We start from the raw sequence: 23,344 nt of genomic DNA on the forward strand, positions 1-23,344 counted from the left end.
CATAATTTTTGTGATTAATTAATTACCGTATTTTCCGCACTATAAGGCGCAGCTCATTATAAGGCACACCTTCAATGAATGACATATTTTAAAACTTGTTTTCATATATAAGGCGCTCCAGTAGAGGCTGGGGTTACGTTATGCATCCATTAGATGGTGCTGCGCTAAAGGGAATGTCAACAAAACAGTCAGATAGGTCAGTCAAAATTTATTAATAGATTACAAAGCAGCTTTCTGACAACTCCATTCACTCCCAAAATGAATAAACAGCTGTTTTATTATTTTCCATGAGGTAAAGTATTAGTATTAGCTAGCGATCCAAGATGGCGGGATCTTTTGCGCATGCGCGTCACCGATTGTGCAGTGTCACCGATAGTGTCTTGACAGCGAGACCTGTTGCGGCTCAATATTGATCCTATATAAGGCGCACTGGATTATAAGGCACATGGTCAGCTTTTGAAAAAAATTAAGGCTTTTAGGTGTGCCTTATAGTCGTGAAAATATGGTAGTTAATGTTTTAACTGACAACACTAATTATAATCCGAGTTTCCAATTCAAGTTGTGTAAAGGTTTATAACTAATATACAAATACGAATCCCATTAGTCATCAATGCAGTTTCAAATTCTTTGTTAGAATTAAACTACACACATTTAATTTTCTTTATTTTGCATGTAGTTTTACAGTAAACTTCAGCCAGAAGTGCCAATAAACAGCTTGAAAAATGCATTTGGCCTCGATCTTCAACTTCACGCTCTGCTGCTTGTTTTGAAGTTCACTGCTACCATCAAGCAACAAAGGACATCATGATTACTGTATGTGTCAATGAGAGGAAAAAAATGCTTGAAATGAACTCACATTTATGACAACACCTTTATCCAGCAGGCTTTGTTTCTTTGCAGTCATAACAAAGTAGTGCGTGTTGTCCTTGTAGTACACAATGTTCTCCAAGTCGATGCCTACAGAAAGACACTTGTGAACACATCCTTTGCAAAGCAGAAAAAGAAGTGTCTTGAAGGCAACACAGAAGAAGATCTCTCCCCCACCTGTTTCTTCTCTGAGGTCAAGAAAGAACTTCTGATTGAAGATGAAGGCCACGCCACTGATTTCTTCCACCTTGGCCTCCGCTGTCGTGTTCCTGTTGATGAAGTTAGCGGTGATGGCGATCGCCAGCTTGCCGCGAAAATCTTTTCTCTTGAAGCCTGTCGTAGAAAAGAGAAGTGGTAAAAATGGAGGTGAAAACAAACGAGACCCGTGGCCTTGTGTGTGGGGAAAGTAGTATTAAAGGCTAATCACAAGGTGGTTATTTTAGGATCACAGGCAGCTTACTCAGCTTATAAAAACAAGAACAATATCTGAGCTGGACCACTGATTAATATAAGTAGCAACAAACCATGATTATAGACTTGAACACTAGATCAGTGTTTCTAAAAAATAGTGTGGTTCTCCAAGTACCAACATTATGACCAATATTAAAATACAGTAGCGCAAAAGGTCCATGCTTTAACGTTTAAAGATTAAATGTAAATACCTATACTTAACTCATTTGCTCCCAAAAAAAGGCATAAATAAGTTTTATTTTAAAGGGATACTTCACTTATTAGGCCCATTATAGCAATACAAAGTTAATATTTTGTCTATAATTAATTTGATACTTTCTTTATTTTTCACGTACAATTAGTACCTTTCAAAACCCATTTTACAACTTGCTGTCAACTGAAAATCACAAATCACAAGGGCTCAGGTAACCAATCACAGCTCACCTGTTTTTTACGTTTGGTCATGTGACATTCACAAGCTGAGCTGTGATTGGTTACCTGAGCATTTGTGATGTCATTTTCAGTCAACAGCAAGTTGCAAAATAGGTACTAATTGTACAAGAAAAATAATGAAAATATCAAATTTATTATAGGCAAAATATTAATATTTGACTGCCAAAAATGGCTAAATAAGTCAAGTATCCCTTTAAATATTACCATGCTCCCAATGATGTATGTGTACTGGTACTTTTTTTTTTTTTTTTTTTTTAAGTTTTAATGCTAGAGCAAAAAAATAAAAAATAATTTAAAAAAAATAAATAAATAAAATAAAGGCTTTGATGCAGCCTCTGAACTGAAGAGAATGCTTGAAGCAAGGGTAGTTATTACAAAAACGGCCGGTACGTGGCAGCAGAGTATAAGAGATCTACCAGGGCCATGTTGTTCATCACTGTTTTAAACAGATTTGTGAATAATGATGAAACTTAGCCATATTCTAATGCCGCAGGTAGGTTGGTGGGTCCCATGTTTTGATAGCAATAGAGCACAATATTCTGTGGGCCTTGCAAATTCAGTCAAAATCCAGTAAAACAGCCAGGAGCAAAGGGGGTTTTCAGTGAAAATGCCTGGGAGTGAATGAGTTAAAAGTTAAATGTTAAATACTGTACATCTGAACTGTAGTTACATAACTGCAGCTTATATTCTAAAATTGTTTGACCTGCATGTTTTAAATGTTTTCAAATTCACTTTCATTGAATATGTCGACTGATACCAGAGAAAGCACTCTATAAGCCTGATCCATTATTGATACTGGAATAATAATCATTATTAACAAGTGCCTATAGAAGGGAACACACCCCTGTTGAAATACTTTTTTTTCTGATATAAAAAATAAAAATCACCACCACTAATCAATCAACTAAAAGTAAATAATTTTACATTTAATAGTTATAAAGTACAATTATACACTTCAAATTATTTACATTTATTTTAAGATTTGTATTATTCATTTCTATGTCCATTGTTTCTCTGTGGACAAAGAAAAAACAGAATAGTGAAGTCATTAACAGTGTAACGAAGAAACCCACTGATTCACATTTCAAAGGCTTTTGCACATACCACCGCTTTAGTCACGCACACGAAGGTGTCACTTTAAATGTCTATTTCTCAAAGTATAAAAAAAAATCACCCTAAAACCTCTGAGAATTAGCAGAGTTCATTGAGGAAAAAAAAAAAAATCAGCAAAAAAAAGTCTGGATGTATTTTGGGCTGCTTTGCCACATTTAGCTCACTAAAAAAACGCAGACCTGCTTCAGACTGACTCATTTCCCCTGAGCTGCTTCATAACGAAAGAATGAGCCAGAAGTCTTGTTTTTGACCTTTTTAGGAAAAAGCCTCAGATGTGTATTGCTTGTTGGGTTGACCACAGTAAGCAGCAAGTTGAGAGTGTCCAAAAACAGTGATGCAAAGTTATGGAGAGGCTCCAAGCGCGCATCAGCTGCTCCACTCAAGCCTGCCTCCATTCTATTTATGTATTCAGATCCTTTGTGCTTTGATGATGTGACCGCTATAACCTTACACAGGCACACTGGTACGCTTGCATGTTTCTGATGGGTGGATGACTGGATTGCTTGAAAACTTGTAGACTATTATATGCAGATTTTTTTTTTAAATTCTATGTTAGTGTTTGTTATTTCAGAGGGAAAATGTCAAATGTCACTAATCCTTCCGGGTCTACTTAATGTGTGTGTTTGTGTGTTTTTTTGTTTTTGTTTTTCTTAATAAGGAAACTAGTATTATATAATACTGTACTGTATTAAAAAAAACCCACTAATAACATTATTAAATATAATGTAAAGAATGAAACAGTTTGTGCATCATGATTATGACAATGTGGCTTCTTCTTGTATGTGAGAATTGGCCACCAGGGGCAGTATCATGCAATCATGCAGACACAAACAAGAAGAGTTTCCCAGCTACTATGACTCTGTGAACCACAGTAACATGAATTGTTTTTCCCAGAGGATAAAGAATGATAGATATGTCTGTCTGCATGTGTTAATACACCATTTGTGTTCAGATATCTGTTAGGCAAAACGTTGCCTAATAGCTGACTTAAGTCAAAGATGTGCATTTAAATACACATGTAATTACTAGGGATGTCACGATGAGGGCAATATCGCGATATCGTGATATTAAAACCGCCACAATATCGTCGTTGTCATGTTCACAATATTTAAAAGGAACACATTTGTTAAAAAAGTCAGGTTGATTTCCATTTGTGCAGTTCTAGCACCCTCTAGTGGCTAGTTTCTTAGTGCAATTTAATTTTCATTAGGGATGTTTTGGCCTTCTATGTTTAAAATCTATGCTAATTGTCAGATGAAGGGGAACCCAATTTGCTTGTGAAGCGATCAATGTGTGCTTGCATTACTAAGTAAGTGCCTCAATATTGTTATTAGAGATTGTAGGTGTAGGTTTATATGCATTGCTGTTGTGTACAAAAGCACAATATTGTGCTTTTTATTAGTATGATTTCTCTTTTTTACAATATTGATCTTTTTTAAATATCGGCAACGCCCCCACAATATCGTGATAATTATCGCATCGTGAACTTCATATCGTGATATCGTATCGTGATGTTTGGATATCGTTATATCCCTAGTAATTACACACATGTAATGTTTTGTTTCTTTTGACAGTAAACTTTGACTGGAATTAAAAATCTTGAAGCCTATTTAATATTTATTTCAATTTATATGACAGCATTTACAATGATAAGAGTAATAGCTAGTAAGGATAAGCAATGAGAAAAATGTATAGATACTTTTAATATATTACTATTATTAAGAGTATGATATGTTTAAAATTACTCCAATCTGTTAGTATTCATGAGTTTGGATTGGATTGGAGATAAAAATGTAATCTTTTATTGAAAATACCAGAGGAATAAAACTTTCATTCAGCAGTAATTTACAGTTTCATCTTGTTTTCAAACATATTTTGGTTGAACAAAATATTCCAACCATGTGATTCCAGTTCTGGTGGGAAAGGAATATTTGGATGTCCTTTTTGTTTGGATCTCATGTGGTAACTTTATAAGCGGCATTGTCCCCTCGTCCCTTTCAAGTAAAAGTACACCCCTGAGGCGTGGACACTGTTCATCCTTTTTCTTTGGCGTCCTCTCACCTTCCAGCGTGTTCCTGCGCCCGTCGGCCCCCACCACCACGTCAAACTCAAAGTCAGCCACGGGGTGATCAGCAGGTCGGATTGCAGCTCTCCACCCAGGCCCTGAAAAAAGGAGACAACCACAGAGTGAGCTGGGAAAACACATTATATAAATATTCTCTTTGTGCCTTATTCCTTTGGCGAAGACCGAAATGGCCACATAGCATGAGAAGCGATAGCTGATTACTTTGACTTCAGGGACGCTGCATATGAAGCGATTGCAACTTTTGAATGCCATGCTTCTTTCCCAGTATGATCTCAAGGAAAAGGGCAAAACAGCTAATCTCAAGACACATTCTATTGCAAGCTCATTTGGAGTGCTTGCATGAGACTGTGAGGCCCACTGGAACAACCTGGCATTTTGTTGTGCAATAGGATATTAAGGGCACGGTTAAGCTGCGGCCGAGGGGGGAAAAGTACGTCTAAATTTAGGCGAGGCTCTTGTTGTTATCAGCGTATTGATGTCACAGCTGGAAGCCAGCGTTAAAGTCAAACTTGGGAGTGGCCAGTCAAGTTGTTCCTCCTGTTACCATCACACAATGAAGCTGTGTGTGATGATGTTTTTCCCCTCTATCAAACATAACTACCGTAATCTCAAAAGCGTCAAACAGTATGATCATACAAATGCCTTAATTGACACACTATCCAAAAACAAGTCTAGCAAAAAAATTAAAAATAAAAATCCCATTTCTCCAATTTTCAGCGTGTTCATGGAAAATAAACAGTATGCATAGGTCAAGGTGCGGAGCAGGTTACATCCTTGACGCATACCTTCATTTTCTTGGTTCTTGGTAGGTTCCACTAGCTTGACAAACTCCACATTGATGTGAACCTCCACTGCAACGATGAGGGCCACCTTCAACAGTATCAGCTGCAGCTGCCTGATACCTGTTAGACACAGTTCAGAAGCAGACACTTCAGTGTGGATGAGGAATACTGCCTATTTTGTGAGTGTATAGATAGACACTATACATTATCAAGACTTTTTTTTTTTTAAACCCTCACTCTTGTGTCTTCTCTCCATGACATGCGCACACTCACAGCTGACAACGAGACACTATAAAGTGGCTATGCCTTCGACCTGTCCAATAGGAAGATTGATTTTTGGGATCAAACTAACTGCATGTCACTGATAACCACTGAAGTGAACAAAAGGCACTCAAAATCCACAACTTCAACCTCTAAAAATAACCCAAAAAAAGCCACAGTATTTTGGACTTTATGGGCTTTAAGCCTTTTAAACTACAGTGTTATATAGTACTGCACGCAGTGCATCAGTGTGACCCGTTTTAGCCATTAAAAAAAAAAAAAAAGCCTTACTACATTGGTAGAAGCAGAATTTTTGACACAGCTTGTATTAGCTCTCATTAGATTGTGCAAGTGCGGCATATAACGTGGCCTAGTTAATGTGCAATTGACACAAGCTGTTATGTTGGTGTACAATTGTGATCTTTTTATCTAATTAATTTTCCTTAGCTATGTGTTCTTAGCGGGAAAGGGAAAACAATGGAAAAAAACAGCACTTTCCAAAGAATTTGTTGTTTTAGCCATCACAGAATGGTGAGAAACATTATTTCACTCTCTTTTTATTAAAATACTGTACAATCAGCAAAAAACAACACTGAAAATTTATCTCTAATGTGACTTTCCCTTGTACTACACATTCTCACTAAGACACTGTAGCAAGCTATATATGTATAGCATGCAGTAAAGACTAGTGATAGACCGATACGTTTTTTTCAAGGCCGATGCCGATTATTAGTCGTCAAGGAGCCCGATAACCATTATTTCAAGCTGAAATTCATTTGCAGTAAAATAGAAAATAATCGCGTGAAAAAAATAAATAAATAATTTCAAACATATAAACAATAGACAGGTTTGTTTAATTAAAAAATTTAACAGATATTGTAGGGAACTTCCAGGGTCATCAGCATGTGTTAAGCTAAATTAAAAAGTAAGCAAGTAAATAAATAAATAAATAAAGAAAGAAAAAAAAAATTCTACTGTAAATAAAGTTTGCCAAAATTCCAACAATTTCATTTTTTTTTTTAAATTGTATTTTTGATTTTTATTTTTTTAGAAATTAAAAAGTGTTGGGACTTCCCAGTGTTCGCAGTGAGTGAATAAATAAATAAATAAATAAATAAATAAATAAATAAATAAATAAATAGTTTTCCAAGGTGGTCTACTGTAAAATGTCCAAAATTTCAACATAATTTCTAAATTTATTATTATTTTTTTAATTATTATTTTTTTAATTAGTGTTGGAACTTACCAGTGTTTGCAGTGAATAAATAAATAAATAAATAATTAATAAATAAATAGTTTTCTAAAGTTTTCTACTGTAAATAAAGCTATCCAAAATTTCAACATAATTTCTAAATTTAATTTTTAAAATATATTTGTTTTTTATAAATTAAAAAGTGTTGGGACTTTTCAGTGTTTTCAGTGAACAAATAAATAAAAAAATAGTTTTCTAAAGTTTTCTACTGCAAATATCCATCCATTTTCTAGACCGCTTATTCCTCATTCTACTGTAAATAAAGTTTTCCAAAATTCCAACATAATTTCTATTATTATTATTATTATTTTATTTTTTTATAAATTAAAAAGTGTTGGGACTTTCCAGTGTCAGCAGTGACAAATGTATGCAAAATGAAATGTATCTAATTTGGGGTTTTTGTCAGGGTTCAAAAGATCTTCGCAGACAGTGAAAAATTGTCTGAATATGTTCGAAATGTCTTTGCAACAAGTAAAAAGCGTCTATCTCACAAATCCTGATGATAACACAAAATTTGCTATACGTTCGCAAGCATTCGCTGCTCGGTGAGATTCCAGCTTTTATCGGCCTTCAGATTCATAAAAAGGTCGATGCCGATATTTTTCAACATGCCAGATATCGGCACCGATCATCGGCCCGGCCGACGATCGGTCCATCCCTAGTTAAGACCCTGCATGAAAATTGAATTGACAATTGCAAAGATAATTGAACAAAAAAATGTATCATTTCAAATGGACTACTGTGAAAACGGTTATTAAAACAACAAGGCTATTGTTGACCTGATACTTTTCAGCAGGACTGCGTTTTATTATGTCATCTTAGTGTAACTGTAAAACATACCACAGCTGGAACAACTCAAAACCATGACAACCAAATAATGAAGTGCGAAACTCACTGATGTGATTTATGGCCCCGGCACAGAATTTGCCGTAAAACCTTTTGGCCCCGAGGCCCTGCAGGTCATGGATGGTGAACGGCCAAAGGTGCAGCACGTTGTTTCTGGAGAAGGAGTCCCTCTTCTCGATCAACACCACTTTGGCCCCCATCATGGCGAGCTCGATGGCAGTACGTAGGCCGCACGGACCTCCTCCGATGATGAGGCACTAGGAAGACAAGCTGTGATTAAGTAAGTGTCACATTAGACACACGAGAGTGCAAATTTTCCTGCTGGGATGACAGTCCATTTATTTCCTAAAATACACGTGCAGATTTTCATCGCTGACAAGATGACATCAGCATAAACAAAAAAACAAACAAACAAACAAAAAAAAAAAGATTAGAAGACGTTACACCAAGCTGAACATCTGCCAAAAGCTTGTATCAGCATGAGCCATGATTACAGCCTGACATTAGCGGACATGTTGCTCTACTCGTGTGTCGGCCACAAAGCACATGAAGTCACCTTGCGTGAAGCGTCTGTCTTTGTCTAAGAACCGGGCCTAAACATGACATCAGCTTCTTGGATGATAGATCAAAAGAAGTGACGCAAGTGTGCTGTACTCTTTCTGGAAATCGTTTTTTCTTCTTTCCCTCTAAACGTTTAAACACAACTGTATATGGCTCAACGGTATGTCATTTTTTTTTTCTTTTGGCATATCATGTAGGATGAAAAGAATGTTGAATGGTTTTCCTAGCTACTGAAGCGATCCAGGGATTTAATACGGATAGTAGGTTTGAAACAGCCACTCGTGAGTAGCCTATGTATCTGAACATCACAGTTTTTAATTGAACAATCCTGTTCGGGCTTTTAGCTTTTGGCTTCTTTACTTTAACATTACAGATACATTTAAAAGGCCTCAAAGTAGGAAGTCTTGTGATTGACAGAAATAGGGACAGACCAGTGTGGATTTTTGGATGGTGATTCCAATATGTGTCAGATTTAAGTTTAGATAACCGATAACAACTTATTTTTTGGTCATTTAACGCTTAAAATAATAAATATATGAATTACAGGCAGAACTTTTGACTGTTTTATAACAATTTCTCCAACATTGTTGGGGCAAGAATGTTTGTAATGTCCTGTGTTATAATGTGTCATGCATGTGAAAAAAAATTAATAAAAAAATAAATGCCAAAAATTGGCCAATTATAATTGCCGATTAAGTCGGCCGGGCCGTAGACGGAAACACAAGTCTACACATTCCTAGACAGTATATACTCTGTGAATCTGAATCTGTACTTTAAAACATTAAATTGTGTGCTTTAATTTTGGCCATTTTGTTTTCATTTTGCATTTGTGTATGACTGCTTGTGACACTATATTAACCGCTGAAAGTGCATTTATGTATCTGAAATGAACAACATAACTAAAACTAAAATTAAAGAAAAAAGTTTAAAAAATAAACTACATTTTACGTCTACAAAACTGCCAAAAGGTTTAGAAAAATTAAAAATAGAATTAAATTTGAATAAAAACATAGCTAGAAACTAATAAAACTTTTTTTTTTTTTTTTGTCAAAACTAAATTTTTAAAAATTCCAATGAAAAATCCCAAACTATTATAACCCAGCTTGTAACTCAGATTTTGGCAGTCAATATAAAGCATAAGATTCAACAACTCGTTAAACAAAAAATAAACTGGGGCACTAGTCAGTTACTCAAGCTACCACTTGTACCTGGATACGGGTTAGTCTCTTGCTGACCGCGTTAAAATAACAACTCAATAAGCAAATCATGCCAGGAACATTTGTGTTGATAATAATTATCTTTGCGCCGCATGACTTGATGACTTGGCTTTTAGTCACTATGTTTTTTCCATCTTGTTCCACAGGGGATAAGGGTGATGACATAATGTTTCATCATGAGCTTCTAGAGATCATCAGCATGACGTATTTTCAGGTGTCAAACAGCACAGGTGACACTCTGTCCGTTCAGGCCTGCTAACAGCTTTGACAAGTTGATCTAAAACCAAATAGGGATTTCAGTGGAAAAGTGACAAAATGGCACTTGATGCACAGAATCATTCTGTTTATTTAATCCCGTTTCCACCGACTGGTGTATTTTTTCCTCACGTCAGAGGCTTTTTCCTGCACATCTACTGAGTCAGGACAACCACACTTCCTGTCCCACTTGCAATCTCACCGTCACAGAGGAAACCTTTCTCATAAACTGTAACCTATAATGTCCACTGTCACACTGGTGACCACTAATGGTAAACTTGTTTAGTACGGTAGTTATCGCAGAACGTTCCAGCCCACCAGCGAGGTGCCGTCGTAAAACCAGTTGACATCACGTCCTCGGCAGCAATGAGGTAACATTAAGCGCTGAGTAATGTCATGTGTCACTTTTACAGTTTAACTTCTTATAAAACAAAGTCAGACAATTTACTTGTCATGTAAATGTTTCTGTGGCTCATAATTTCAAATTTGAAGTATAGTATAACACGCTTACAACTGTTTTTTTTGTTGTTGTTGTTTTTTTAAACCTTATGTTAAACGGGGAACTCAGGAAAAAAATGTTCTTCACAAAAATGTTTTTACCGTAAATTGGACGCCGACATCACCAACCGTCTTCAATCTGACGTCACTCGACAATAGAGACACAAACAGTGAATGGTAGACGCAATTCGCACAATTATAAACATATTTATCTCTTAATTTACTATCGAATCAATTTAGTTATTCAAATTAGGTAACCCAACGTGATTTGGACTCACTCCACTAACCAGAAAAACAAAAAATGTATCATCATTAGCCATCTTTGTTGTTTATGCTTGCCTCGAATGCTTTGAGGTCAAAAATGGGACAATCTGAGGGGGGCCAATTCGACTTCCCACCTTTCTCGAAGGTAGCGTAAACTCGGTGAATGGAATCGCTCTGCTCATTGAAAAGCCTTAGTTTGTGTAGCACTGTAATTTGATTTGTGAGGATTATTCTGATTTTAAAATGTGATTAAATGTCACTTTGACTATAACAATTCGGCCTTGTTTGGATGGATGCTAGTCACAGGCAACGGCAATACCACACGCTGTTTGTTTTGTCCATGGGGATGGATGGATGGATGGATGGATGGATGGATGGATGGATGGATGGATGGATGGATGGATGGATGGATACAGACAGACAGACAGACAGACAGACAGACAGACAGCTAGCTAGCTGCAATCCACTCCCTCTCTGCAGCTTTTAATTGAACTGCAGTTTCCAGTTGGTCCGTGGTCAAAACAGCAACATACAGTAACTACATTTTAATTAGTCATGCATGGATTAGCATGATCTCACATGCCCATTTCAGGCGCAACTGTGAAAACACTTTAAAGTTTTTCCAGATGTGCACACATTTGTTGTATCATACTGAGCCTTTGCATGAAACATTTACTGCATATAGTGTGAATAAATGGATATGCATTGTTGTTGTAAAACGCTACCATCGCAACTGTACAAGTTGTTGTTAATCCTACCTTGGTGCCCACACAGGCTTCACCTTTCTTGTACTCCTTGTGGCACATCCTCTTATCCAGCTTGCTCCATAGCGCTTTGGCCTTCCAGTAGCTGACCTTGGCCTTCAGACTTTTGTAAAAGTTGCCGTGCTCGGAGGGGTCAAGGTCCAGCTGTCCACACAGGACGTTGAAGGCCTGCAGCGTTCCCTTGCAGGTGGAAGCCTGGACAAAGTCCTCGAAGAGCTTCCCGCCGTTACTTTCCCTCTCGTCCTCCGTCTCACCCATCTCCCCCGACGGCGGCGGACGCTTGGGTGCACTGAGGCTTGTGCTTTGTGCAAGCGGTCTGCCAGATGTGGCTACACCCTCTGCTTGGCCCGCGTCGGCATGCCCATTCTGAGGAGGAAAGACACACAGTCTGATGTCATCTGGTGGCCAACAATCCAGAGACGCCTTTATTACATTGCTGCAGTGGTGACCATATTTGGGTTTCAAAAAAAAAAAACTCTTGGGCGCCATACCGCCATCTTAAATCATCATTCTCCATTGAAATGAATGGAAATTTCATTTATCCGTTCCAGCCTAAAGTTTTTTTTTTTTTTTTTTTTAATAGCACTATAACATTATAAGTTACAAAAAACACAAAAGTAACAGTTAGTGCCACATTTTTTGCTTCAATTACACAGACATTGGGCTGCTCCACCAGTTTGCATGCCTTGGCCACTACTTAATACAGATAACTGGCTCAGTAAGCTGCAGCAATATGGGTGATTTTTTGTTTTTGTTTTGCAAATGATAAGAAGATTTCCCTCATGGGATGAATAAAGTATTTCTAACTACAGTATCTATCCGTCTATCTCAAATACCTGGGTGAGTAGACTTTTTAGATCCACTTTCAGCCTATCAAAAAGTAAGTAAATCTGTTTAAGTGTTCTTTCACTAGTTGTTACACTTGTTTTGATCTAGTGTTAAAAAAACAAAATAAACAAAAAACAAAAAACAAATGATTCCTCAAACACACTGGTCTCGTGTGCAACGCTTTTGAAACGTTAGAACTCATTTTTGTGTTCCCCGCAGTCAACCATCAAGCTTTTTAAATATGCTGCCAGTAAATCGGAACCAGACCTAAAAATAAAAAATGTGGAACTTACAAAAGGTGGAGACGGCAACTTGTGTGAAGTGTAAAGCCTCTAATATTCCAATCTGGTATGGTGCCACATGGGCCGGCTACGTGGGACACCGACACCCAAAGTAATCCCCTATTGCCGTCCACCCCGCCCTGGGCCTCAGGTGGCGGTGCAATGAAACTGTTTATAGAGTGCTTTTAAGCCTGACACCAGTGCGCACATCCAGCAAACCTGAGCCGCTGCATTCAAAGACAAAGCCCGCTTCATATAATTATACCATTGTCCTAGTGGACCTCCCCTGCTGCCAAAAAAGACCTTTCACCTCTCAGAGCAGACATTCAAACACAGCCAGAGCACATTCCTCCACCACGTGCCTCAACCAGCTCTGATATGCCCCATCAGCAGGAGAGCAACCCCTGCTCACCCCCCACTATCACTGAGAGGACTGTTTTTGTCAGGAATATGCAAAGATATATTTCCCCTATTAACTCTTTGACCGCCAAAAACATTTAATATCAATCAATCAATCAACTTTATTTATATAGCACCTTTCATACATTTAAAATGCAACTCAAAGTGCTGGACATCCATAATACAATAAAATAAAAGAAAGAAAAAGCCCCCCCATCCCCATGATCGTACCCACAGACACACCCAAAACCCAACAAACACATGAAAACCACAACATGGCGGGGCACAGAAGTACCCTGTAAGGAAAGGCACCCAGGAGGAGTTCATCCACAGTGAGATGGATGAAGACCAAGCATCCCTCTCACTGTGGAGGCTCCCCCATGAGAAAACACTGGAGCTAAAAATTTAATAACTACCAAATAAAAACATTTAAACACTAAAAGAAAAGTTAAACACGATAGAAAAAATAAATAAATAAAAAACAAAGCTACAAGACGATATAGATTAAAATAGTTAAATAAAGAAAACGGGATAAAAAAAATAAAAATATAAGTAATAAAAAAATAATAATAATAATAATAATAAACATAAATAAATAAAATAAAATAAAAAAAGATCAATCAAATGGCAAACTAAAAAAATAAGTCTTAAGCCTCCTCTTAAAAACATCAATATTCTCTGCAGACCTGATGCTCTCCGGCAGGCCATTTCATAGGTGAGGACCATAGTGGCTAAAGGCAGCTTCACCATGTGTCTTGGTCCTCACCTTTGGAATAGTTAAAAGGCCACTGCCAGAAGACCTCAGAAGCCGCGAGGGGTAATAGGGTAAAAGCAAATCAGATAAATAAGATGGGCCAAGACCGTTAAGACATTTAAAAACTAATAAAAGCACCTTAAAATCAATCCTGAAACGATAACGATGAGTAAAATTACGATGTATGCCACCATATACGTTAAATGACATCATCTACGTTTTTTGTTTTGTTTTGTTTTTTTAATCAATGTGAAGTGCAACGTCTACGTGCAGCACCACCTGGTCAAGAGGTTGTGGAATCAAAAACACCCACCAACTATGGCCAGCAGATGGCAGCATTGTATCTCTTTTCAATGGGCTGCCAGTGTATGAAATTACAATGAAACATGATGGAATCTGATGAAACAGAACGTTTTCAAGGATGACATGAATGATCAAAGCCTTTTACACATTAAAGCTAATTCACAGAGAGTCACTAAACAAAAAATCTTAAGTGTCAAAGTAACTGCTGTAGTGAAAAGATTCCTTTTTGTCTTCTCCTTTCGCACAATGTCACTCAAATTACCCATTTTCAAATGTTGATTATTCTAGAATGGAATAAAGTAGAAACATACTTTTTTTTTCTAATTAAAGAATGGAATGTGATCTTTCAATTGGTACCCATGTTGTGTATGTAGTAAAAGCACACAGTATTCTGTTTGCCTTGAAAGATGAATTAAAATGCTCGAAATCAGCTGGCACTGTGTTTTTTTTTGTTTTTTATGATAACGTGCAGCAGTAAAAGAGTTAAGAGAAATTTCAATTTTGCTAATTGCTGGTTTATTCACATTCATCGATTCTCAGTAAATTCCCAATAACTCTTTTACTGCCAAACGTTATAAAAAAAACACCCCCCACATTGCCAGGCGATTTCGAGCATTTTAACTCAAAAGATATATTTTCTTCACAACAGTGACTTTGACACTAATATATTTTGTTCCCGGTGTGTGTGAAAACTGCTCCTTGCTCTGCAGTGCGTACACATTTAGACCAGGCATGTCACTTGTGGTAAACCAGTAGAGCTACTAACAAAAACATTTTTGTCATCCAGCATAATAAAGATATCCTTTAGGTATACATATGACTGTTATTCTAAAATGCAATTCAATTAATGTAAAATATCGGCATACGTATCACGTTGAAGATCATGTATTGGGATACATATGTACAGGGTGACCCAAAAAGATGCGTACCCAGATTTTATTCGATAAAAAATCCATTTTTTAACGAATGTCTTTTCTGTTGCAGGACGTGAAAGGTGAACCTATGGATGATCATTTGCAGGTATCACGATACGTATCGTATCGTGACCCCTGTATCGTGATACATATCGTATAGTGAGGTTGGCGACAATACCCAGCCCTAATATATATTATATATTACATATTTGCCTACTGAGTTGCTTCAGTGTTTGTGTTCAGATATCTGTTGCTAATTATGTCAGATGCTACACCATATCAATATTACTTGTTATCTTGACAATGGCTTTTTGCAGCGTCTGTTAGCATTACGCAAGCTCACTTTTGCATAAGACAAAGCTATATGGTTGTTTTAAATAACCATGTAATTCTCTTTGTTTTGTGTTTCGTTTCACAGCAAAAAGTGCCTTTCATAAACTGTGCAACATTTGTATTGTCAATACATTTCCATCTGATTGGTTTCCAGATATGAGAAATTGCATCCTGTCATCTTGTTTGCTGCTATCTGTGTCACCTTTGTTGTTGGACTACAATAATGTTAAAAGGGATTTCATTCAACAATCAGCCATCTACAATATAAATGATGAATGATGCAGGAGCTTTCAAGCATGGTGGAAAAAGTGCATTCAAACATGGTGGTATATTGCCGACATCATCCATCCATCACAGTGAGCCACTGTGAACTCTTAACTACCCACTAATAATTGATTTATTTCTCAATATTACCAGAGCTCATAAGTCTGTCGGCTGTTTTCGAATGTTCATAAAAAGTCCCGTTGACAGCTCTCAGTCTGTTTTTGTTATTCAGTCCAAGAAACGAAAGTACAAATGAGTGGAACCATATGCTAATGAAACGCTACCATTTGAATGTCGCCTCAGCCAAGTCAAAGCTCTCGCGAACTCGAGATCATCTCAACTCAAGTCGCGTGGACGTGACCACTGCACGCTGACAGAATGGAAAAGTCACTTGTGGGCAGACGCGGCGAGGCCGCAGCACGGCTGTAAAAATACGACTTAATAACAGACCAAACGGAGGGAATACACAGAATACATCACAGCTGGCGCATGAAATGTCTCAGCGTCGGATAGTTTCCTACAAAAGTCGATATTAAACATCTCATTGGGTTCTCGCCTCAATCAGCAAGAAAGTCAAATTGTTAGTTTTAGACAGTAAGACTCAAGATTTATTGTCATAGGAAACATAACTGTGCAATTATTACATTAAATGGACAACTACCGGTACTACTCCACAATGATGTTTCCAGTAGGTCTGAACAATTAATCAAATTCAAATCGACATTACAATGTGGTACAATGCAATTTTCAAATGGCAAAGGCTGCAATCTGTTGGGAAAAAAAGCTTAATTTCGGTTAGTCAGCTTTATTTTTTTCATGTGTGTATTGGTTTTATTTTTTATTTTTTATATAGTGTCTAGATAAATTCAATGCTTGGCGTGCAGTCCATATGTTTATTCATCGCCGTTTTCATAAAACATGAAAAGTTGAAGTAATAAACCTACAGACTTGTTTGCATTATTGTCATAATCTGATTTATAAATGAATAGTAAACAAGTTGTTTAAATCAATTAGATAGGTGGTAAACTGATCGGATTGGTTACCTGGCTTTTTTTTTTTTTTTTACTTGATCGGTGATCTGCTCCAAAATCCTGATTGCACAAAAGCCTAGTTGAAAAGACACCCACGAAATTGTGATGACACATATCAAGTAGAGATGTAACGATATCCAAACGTCACGATACGATATTATCACGATATTGTGGAGAGTTTGGCGATATTTAAAAAGGTCACAATAATGTAAAAAAATGAGCTCATACTAAGAAAAAAAAGCACGATACTTGCTTTTGCACATAACAGCAATGCATATAAACCACCAACGCTCTCTAATAATTATATTGAGGCGCTTATTTGTTAATGCACGCACACATTGAGTTCCTCCACATATTGACTAGGTTCACAGGCATATTACGTTCCCCTTTGTCTGACCAATAGCGTGGATTTTAAACATAGAAAGGCCAAAACATCCCTAATGAAAATTAAATTGCACTAAAAAACTAGCCACCAGAGGGTGCTAGAACTGCACAAATGGAAATCAACCTGACTTTTTTAACAGATGTGTTGCTTTTAAATATCGTGAACATGACAACGATATTGTGGCAGTTTTAATATCACAATATCGCCCTTATCGTTATATCCCTAATATCAAGGGGATATTGTTTAATACAATAAACTAAAAAAAATAAAATCAGATGAAGGTCAGCTCCCACGTTATGACCAATTTATGCAGACATCCAGGATGGCACAGTGTTCACATACAGTACATTTTATTGCATTCTGTACACTGACTGGCCTCAAAATAGGGTCGCCAGACTACAAAACAAATGATTCATTAAGTAATCTATTGATGCAAAATTTTGTCTGAGTTTGACTAAATACATACCAGAGAGTTTTGGGTATGATGAATACCACTGCAAACTACACCAACAATATAATGGGGCCTTGTTAATTTAATACAATTAAATTAACACTTCATTAAACAGTTTTTGTATTCTTGTTCTGGATAACCGTAAATTGTGTACCAATAATGACATGAGACTGTAAAACTCCAATTTTTTTTGTTATCCATTTCCAAAATGCAATGACAATATTAGCAGTTATATATGGGTAGAGTATTGGCCATGGGGGCACTTCTACAAATAAAAGACATGGCATGCATGAAACACCAGCTTACAGTGAGTTGGAATGTTGAGAATGTACCTGTTGCACCTGGACTGCTGTGCAGGAGGAGTATAGTCTCAACATGCACGTGAAAGTGCATGCGGACACACACAAGTTGTGGTACTATCTTTGTGGGGCCATCCCATTGACATAATGCATTTCCTAGCCCCTTACCCTAACCCCAACCATCACAAATGATTGCCTAACCACAACCATAACCATAACCCAATTCAAACCTAAACTCTAAAACCAATTATTGACCCTCAAAGGAGGTCTAAAGTTGTGGGGCCCTCCAAAATGGCCCCACAAGGACAAGTGGGCCCCACAAGTCTGTAAAATTAATATGGGCCCGACCATGTAGCAAAAACAAACACACACACAAACATTTCACCATGTACATGTGCAACACATTTCACCATAAAGTCCAACACTTGTAAGTATGAGAATATATATTGTGTTCAATCAGACAAACACCCTTTACAAGAGTCATCCTGATTTAAAAAAAAAAGAAAAAAAAGAATAATCTTATAATAAAATATCCAATGGCCTGGGTTCATTGCATCGTCATTGCCCACTATGTATTCTCATAATATATTAAAAACTAAAATGTTCAAATTAAATTTAAATATAAAAAAAAAAAAAAAAAAAAAAAAAAAAGAATAATATAATAAAATATCCAATGGCCTGGGTTCATTGCATCGTCATTGCCCACTATGTATTCCCATAATATATTAAAAACTAAAATGTTCAAATTAAATTTAAATATAAAAAAAAAAAAAAAAAAGTTTAATGTTAAAAGATCAGTCTTTTTGTTTTGAAATAAAGCCGTATATATATATATATATATATATATATATATATATATATATATAAAGTTGTTTTTTTTTTAAATCCTTTTATTTAATATTTATTTGTTGACCGTTCCAATATTATTGGCTATTATGAATGTGTGTGAGAATAAGTGAATGTGACACATTATAGTTATTTGAGTACCATATGGTGTAGAAAGCACAATATAAGATCAGTCCATTTACAATTTAGCATGTTTTGCATTCCCCACAATAGGACAAAAAAATAAATAAAAAATTAGAAAAGCTGAATGTTAAGAAGCGAAGATATCGCGTTTTTTTTTTTTTTATGATAGATTGATTGTATAAAGACATCACACTAAAATACTTTTTGCTTTGTGACCCTAAATACATAAACCTCAGAGTTTTTTGTTTTTTTTGTTCTTTTTTTTTTCAGAATTTTACTTTCCTTTCAATTAACTGCTTAGCACATGCTAAGCTTCATTGCATTCAGTTGGTTTTAATTAGGGATGGGCGAGTGCTGATACTAGGTATTTTATTATGCCAACACCAGCCAACACCATTAATTTCATGCAATTTTAATTGTGGATTTACTTGATTGCAGATTTTTATTTGGGTCCATAACTCATACATTTCAGGGTTTACCTTGGGTTGTACCTCGATATTTTGCGGGTTTTTCAATTGTATTTTTTATTTTTTTTTCAGTGGACAAAGTTAGGACAACATATGAGTTCTCTTAGCAGCAATATACAGTGTCATCAACTAATTAATTGGCTAGTATTTACATATTTCTGATCAAGCATTTCAACCACAAGCCAATCTAGCGAGGCTATCTATCTAGATACCCATCTTTCTACATGACTGTTATCGAATACGAACCTTCCAACTTAATAACACAGCAGCTAAAACAAATATTTGTGTGGATGTACTGTACTCTTCTTTAACAGGCTGATTGAAAAACAAAAGATCCATCCCCCAACAGGAAATCAGATCTAGTGTACTGTAACCCATAACAGGATTCCGAGTTATGTAAACCTTATGCCTCTTTTTTTCCAAGCAGATAAATTCTGGCAGCATTCAAACATAAAGGAAATTTAATCTGGAATGCGGAACCTATAGAATAACAGTAAGTACAACTGCAGAGTAGAATTATGGACACATTATAGTTTGTAGTAGTATTAGGAAAGAGGTCATCAGAGTTGACCCAACAGACACATCCTACATGTAGACAATCAACAAAAACGTTGACTCCTAAAAACCAGAAGAGACGACAGAGACGTGATCATCAAGTGAGCAAGCAGTGACGCAATCACCATGAGAATACAATAGGAAGCTGACGCCGCAAAGGAAAACATTGAGAGTGATGGGAAACGCAAATTCGTGCGCACACACACCCACACACACACCCCCACACACACACCCCGCAGCACCACAAGTAATTACAGACTGGGCCTTAGAAAACCAGGAAGGAACCATCCGTTTGGCCTTGATAAGCAACCACGGTGCCAACGGGCTCCGTCCATCAACATGAAGGTCACAGAATTTATATCAGGCGAGCGGCTGGACAACTACAGTGGATGTCTCATGAATAAAGTATACGTTCATTTAATGAATGAAGGGAACACACAAACGCACTAATCAGTATTATGCAGGGAGGTTCTCCCGTTACAACGGTCTTGATATACGATGTTACGAAAGGCGGCAATGAACTACTGTAGTGCCTTGGCTTACGATTTTATTTCGTTCCGCAACCACATTTATATATATATATATATATATATATATATAGCACGTCCGCTTCCCAGTTCTGAGGTCTCCGGTTCGACAGAGTCACCCCCGGCGTCAAGAAAATTGACTAATTAGCATGCAGTAACACCAAGTGTTGATGCTTAGTGCCCACTAGAAATAAATCTTAAGGAGTTAGTGAGTATAGTGTCGTATAGTGTGGTATGCTTGAGCCCACTAGCAGCAACTAGGTTCCTGACTATATAAAAATTAAAACAATCAGATACAAAATACCAAATACAGAAGCAGCGAAAACAGAAGTTGTAACGATGTGGTGGCTCTCGTTAACAGGCAGAATCTCGGCAGGATTAAGTTGCCAAATTAAGATTAAAATATTTTATGTACATAGACCATATTTGTTTAAATCTTGATACTTGATTTTTATTTAAGGCAGAGATTTTTTCCATTGAGATATAATTTATTAGTAAGTTTAACCAGTGGTCGATATTTAGAGATTGTTTATTTTTCCAATTGACAAGGATTATTTTTTTAGCAATAGTAAGGGCTATAAATATAGATTGAGATTGTTTACATGGTAGCTCAGTTATTGTTAAGTCACCTAGTAAACACAATCTTGGAGATAAAGGAAGCCTACAGTTTAATATATCAGTGAGCTTTTCCAAGATTTTAGTCCAGAAATGCAGCACTGGAGTACATGACCATAAAGCACGAAGATAAGTATCGGCAGTGTTTTGTGAGCACTGGAGACAAATGTCGGAGTCAGAGAGTCCCATTTTTTTCATCATATATTGTGTAATATATGTTCTATGAAGTATCTTATATTGGATAAGTTGCAAATTTGTCTGTTTAGTCATTTTAAATACATTTTCACAGATTTGGGTCCAAAAGTCTGGTTCCGGAACTATAGACAAGTCTTTTTCCCATTTTAAAGTCGGTAAATACGTTTTATTTGTGTATAAAAATAACTTATATTTTTGATATGTTCTTTATTGTAGTTGTAGAAAGCTTTATAATATCTTTAGCTAAGACAGGCAGTTGGAGCGTATCCTGAAGTGTTGGGATTTGTTTCTTAACCATATTTTTAACTTGCAGATAATGTAAGAAATTTCCGTTTTTTATTTCATATTTCTGGACCAAGTTTGTATACGATATAAACTTATTATCTGAGAAAAGATGATGAAGGTGTGTAATTCCTTTCTGCTCCCATAAGCTTAAATGGAACGACTGATTATTAAGTTGAAAGTCGGGGTTATGCCAAATGGGAGAGAGCCCACAGGGCGCCAATTGGGAGTTTGTAATTTCTAATGCCTTCCACCATGCAGTCAGGGTGGCGGCTATCATTGGGTTTTTAAAACAATTATGTCGTTTTTTTGATTTTGTAATAAAGAGTAAATCTAACAGTCTAAGATTATTACAATCCTTCTGCTCCAATTCCAACCAACAGTTAGTATCTCTGTTGGGTTGTGTCCATAGCACAAGATATTGTAGTTGATTAGCTATATAATAGTACATAAAGTTTGGTGCCTCTAAACCTCCTTTAGATTTACTTTCCTGAAGAGTAGATAGACTAATTTTGGCTTTTTTTTTATTCCAATAGAATTTTATGATAGCAGAGTCCAGCGATTGGAACCAGTTAGACGTAGGTTTAAATGGAATCATTGAAAATAAATAATTAATCTTTGGTCAAACTTTCATTTTTATAGTAGCTATCCGTCCTATTAAAGAGATCGGAAGATTATTCCAGCGCTCCAGGTCACTACGGATGCTATCCAATAATGGTAAAAAATTTAAAGAAGTTAATTCAGTTAACTTAGGTGAAATTTTAACACCTAAGTATTTTAAATTACCTGTAGGAAAGGAGTAGTGTGGATCCTGACTTGTAGGGTTCCATGAATTTTCTGTAATAGGTAATAATGTTGATTTTGTCCAGTTAATAGAGTAATCTGATAAGTGAGAGAATTTAGTTATTAAGTTAAATGCTTCCCCTAGCGAGATAGCAGGTTCTTCTAAATAGAGTAATATATCATCGGCATATATATTAATTTTATGTTCTATTGTCCCGGAGTGGATTCCTTGGATCCGTCTATCCTGACGTATAGCTAATGCAAGCGGCTCAATAAATATAGCAAATAATAAAGGAGACATTGGGCACCTTTGTCTTGTACCCCTTTGTAGAGTAAAACTCTGTGATGTAATCCCATTAGTAGTAACTGTAGCTTTAGGAGAATCATATAATATTGAGACCCATTGAATGAATGACTCCCCGAAGCCGAATTTATTTAAGACAGCAAAGAGGAAGGACCAGTTAACTTTATCGAAGGCTTTTTCTGCATCCAGCGAAATAACAACTGCCTTTTTATCATACCGCTGTGACATACTAATCATGTTAAAGAGCCTCCTAATATTATTAGTAGAATGACGACCTTTAATAAAACCTGTTTGATCGCTATGAATAATTGTCGAGATTACTGTCTCTAGTCGAGATGCCAAGGCCTTAGCGATAATTTTAATATCGGTATTAATTAGTGATATCGGTCGGTAACTTGACGGGAGGGTGGGGTCTTTTTCTGGCTTTAATAAAAGTTTAATTGCTGCTATATTCATATCTTGACGTACCGCTGCATACTTATATGATAAAGTCAGTATCTAAGATCATTATGCTGCAGTAAAACTACTTTCCCAAAGATTAAATCAATAAGTAGAGTAAATCCCCCTCCATCACAGGTTCACAGTTGTTTATTTTAGGTATAATTACATCCGTCTATGGCAGTTGGCATTGTGTGTTAGCGTAAAGCTAGGAGACTTTCCTAAGGCAAACTTATGTGGTTTGGCTGTGTACACAATGTGTAATTCTCTTTATTTGTGTTTAGTTTGACACTAAACT

General features: G+C 36.5%; 1 protein-coding gene across 5 annotated transcripts in view; it reads right to left on the reverse strand.

Moving 5' to 3' along the window:
* mical2a (microtubule associated monooxygenase, calponin and LIM domain containing 2a) overlaps window positions 1–23,344 on the reverse strand; it is a 52,503-nt gene that overhangs the window by 21,558 nt on the left and 7,601 nt on the right. For 4 of the 5 annotated variants that reach the window (XM_077518464.1, XM_077518460.1, XM_077518462.1 and 1 more), the window contains exons 2-7: window positions 11,664–12,035; window positions 8,160–8,367; window positions 5,755–5,871; window positions 4,945–5,046; window positions 1,045–1,200; window positions 857–957 (exon numbers count right to left, since the gene is read on the reverse strand). In XM_077518464.1, coding sequence (XP_077374590.1) covers window positions 857–957; window positions 1,045–1,200; window positions 4,945–5,046; window positions 5,755–5,871; window positions 8,160–8,367; window positions 11,664–11,927 — 948 coding nt within the window. In that variant the 5' untranslated portion in view covers window positions 11,928–12,035. Of the gene's footprint in view, window positions 1–856; window positions 958–1,044; window positions 1,201–4,944; window positions 5,047–5,754; window positions 5,872–8,159; window positions 8,368–11,663; window positions 12,036–12,790; window positions 12,931–23,344 lie in introns of those variants that run through there. The other variant, XM_077518461.1, reaches the window with a different exon arrangement.

This window comes from Festucalex cinctus, chromosome 4 (assembly GCF_051991245.1).
Source record: "Festucalex cinctus isolate MCC-2025b chromosome 4, RoL_Fcin_1.0, whole genome shotgun sequence".
Taxonomy (NCBI): Eukaryota; Metazoa; Chordata; class Actinopteri; order Syngnathiformes; family Syngnathidae; genus Festucalex; species Festucalex cinctus.